The 2500-nt window shown below is 43.4% G+C and overlaps 1 protein-coding gene across 1 annotated transcript in view; it reads left to right on the plus strand.

Moving 5' to 3' along the window:
* LOC308365930 (cyclic AMP receptor-like protein A) overlaps nt 1-2500 on the plus strand; it is a gene marked incomplete at its 3' end in the record, with an annotated part of 21252 nt that overhangs the window by 7105 nt on the left and 11647 nt on the right. The window contains exons 4-5 of the mRNA XM_080839566.1: nt 1468-1524; nt 1630-1690. Coding sequence (XP_080695692.1) covers nt 1468-1524; nt 1630-1690 — 118 coding nt within the window. The remainder of the gene's footprint in view (nt 1-1467; nt 1525-1629; nt 1691-2500) is intronic.

The raw sequence follows: 2500 nt of genomic DNA on the forward strand, positions 1-2500 counted from the left end.
CGCGAGACATTTCATTCTACTGTCTATGTCCGTGCGTGAGAGCGCGAAGTTGCGTAGAGGCCGAGAACAGACAGACAGATAGAGATTTTGAAAAATAGCTCGCAACATATTGAAAAAAAGAACTGGACAAGTACATTTTTTGGAGCTGTGAACTTAGTTCAAAATGTAAACTATGAACTGAACTAGTTCATGTAGAAAGTGAACTTTCCAAACATTGAATAGCCTACCTGAAGCCCTAGATGTTCAAACAGCTTTACCAGAGAAAAGGCGTTTTGTCCGAATGAAGTTCCCATGGCTAAGGTGCGAAGTAATTGATGGTAACAGTAAAATGTTCTGTTAGCTCTTCGAAATGGCAGGACAACGCAACGGATTCATAAGAGGGTCTAATCATTTTAGAATCTCCGCTGTCATTGAACATAGTCAGAGAGCAATGACCTTGTTGCAGCGCTCAATTTTACACAGCAGGCCATTTATTGACGCGCAGCAGGCATTTATGTTTTTTTCCCATTGTAAACGTTAACGTTCCCAATCTAAACGACCTGATTATGTAATTCTTTAAGCTAAACATGGCGTCAGTTTTCTTCAATAGGCTAATTTAGAAGCAGAAATAGATATATATGACCGGCTTATCATTAAAATGTCCGGAAAATGAAAACTCTGCCGGTCATTTTGACCGGCAACATTTTTCTCTAGCGGAACCTCTGGTGTGCACATGTGTGTGTGTGTGTGCACCTGTGTCCCTGGCTCAGGTAGTGCCTGTGTTTGCATTTGGTTGTGTGTACGTATTTATTTGTGTGTTTGCGTGTATGTGTCCACATGTTTGTGTGTGTGCACCTGTGTGTACTATGTGTTTACGAGAGAGAGAGAGAGAGAGAGAGAGAGGCTAAAGAAGCTTTATTATTAGCATGAATGTTTTAACACTATTGCCAAAGCTGATTCAACACATACATATTACATATACATACAGAAAGACAAAAATAAAATGAACAGAGTTGAATAAAAAATAATCAACAAAAGAATATTCCAAACAATAACAACAAACATACATAGTTTGGCATTCTGTGGCCTTACTGGCTGTCCCTCAGGTTATGGCAGGCTGCGCCATACCCAGCAGCTAGATTGGCCAAATCCCTGTCTTCCCCAAGTATGTATGGCAATTTTGCCTCGCCTGTGATCGTTTGAAAGCCTCGGATGACCAGATTGAACCTATCAAATGTACCTTTTCTAATGATTTTATATTTTGGGCATTCCGTGAGGAAGTGTACCTCTGTCTCTATGGCGCCCAGACTGCATTGTGAGCACATTGTGAGTGTGTGTATGTGTCTACAGGTTTGTGTGTTTCAGAGTATGTGTGTTTATATGTGTGTGTACCCTGCACAGTTGGTTTGTTGATCTGACTGACTCTGTTGGTGTGAGTGTTTGTGTGTTTAACTCTGTTGGTGTGTGTGTGTGTTTGTGTCTGCACAGAAGATGATTGTGAGCCTCACAGTGGCTGCCTTCTTCGACAGTGTTGCCTATGTCATGGTGAGTTTCGCACACACACACACACACACACACTCACACACACACACACACACTGAAACCTCATTCCTTTCTCTCTGTGATTATATGTTGTCTCCATCTCAACAGGGCGAGTCTCATCCTGTAGGGTCTCTTTGTAGCTTCCAGGCCTGGTGGCTCACATACTTTGGTAAGCCACCAACACCCCTCCACACACTTACACACACACACACACACACACACACACACACACACACACACACACACACACACACACACACACACACCTCTCCTCCGAAACAGTGTGTAATCATGAGTGTGGTGGCTCAGTGTATCGTGATTGATGACAGGTGTGTGTGTGTTATATGCATGAATCCATGGGTATTAGTGTGTGTGTGTGTGTGTGTGTGTGTGTGTGTGTGCGTGAGAGAGACTGACAGGTGGACGAACTAGTACATGGTCTTGGTTATGTCATAAGGCAACTGCTCTCTCTTATGCAACATATGACCTCAAGGGGTTTGTGTGTGTGTTTGTGTGTGTGTATGTGTGTGTGTGTGTGTGTGTGTGTGTGTGTGTCTACTAGCATGATGTATGCCATGTTCCTTCTGGGCCGAAAGTTGAGTTTAAACCATAGAGCACATCACTTTTTTTCAGGAGTGTGTGTGTGGATCTTAGTGCATGAGTGTGTGTGTGTGTGTGGATCTAGTGTGTTTGTGTGTGTGTGGATCTATATGCATAAGTGTGTGCGTGTGTGGTTGAATGTGCATGAGTTTCTGTCTGGATCTATGTGCATGAGTGTGTGTGTGTGTGTGTGTGTGTGTGTGTGTGTGTGTGTGTGTGTGTGTGTGTGTGTGTGTGTGTGTGTGTGTGTGTGTGTGTGTGTGTGTGTGTGTGTGTGTGTGTGTGTGTGTGTGTGTGAATTTATGTGCGTGAGTGTGTGTTTGTGTGTGTGGATCTATATGCATGAGTGTGTGTCTGTGTGGATCTCTGTGCATGAGTG

The sequence above is a fragment of the Sprattus sprattus genome (assembly GCF_963457725.1).
Source record: "Sprattus sprattus genome assembly, chromosome: 5".
NCBI lineage: Eukaryota > Metazoa > Chordata > Actinopteri > Clupeiformes > Clupeidae > Sprattus > Sprattus sprattus.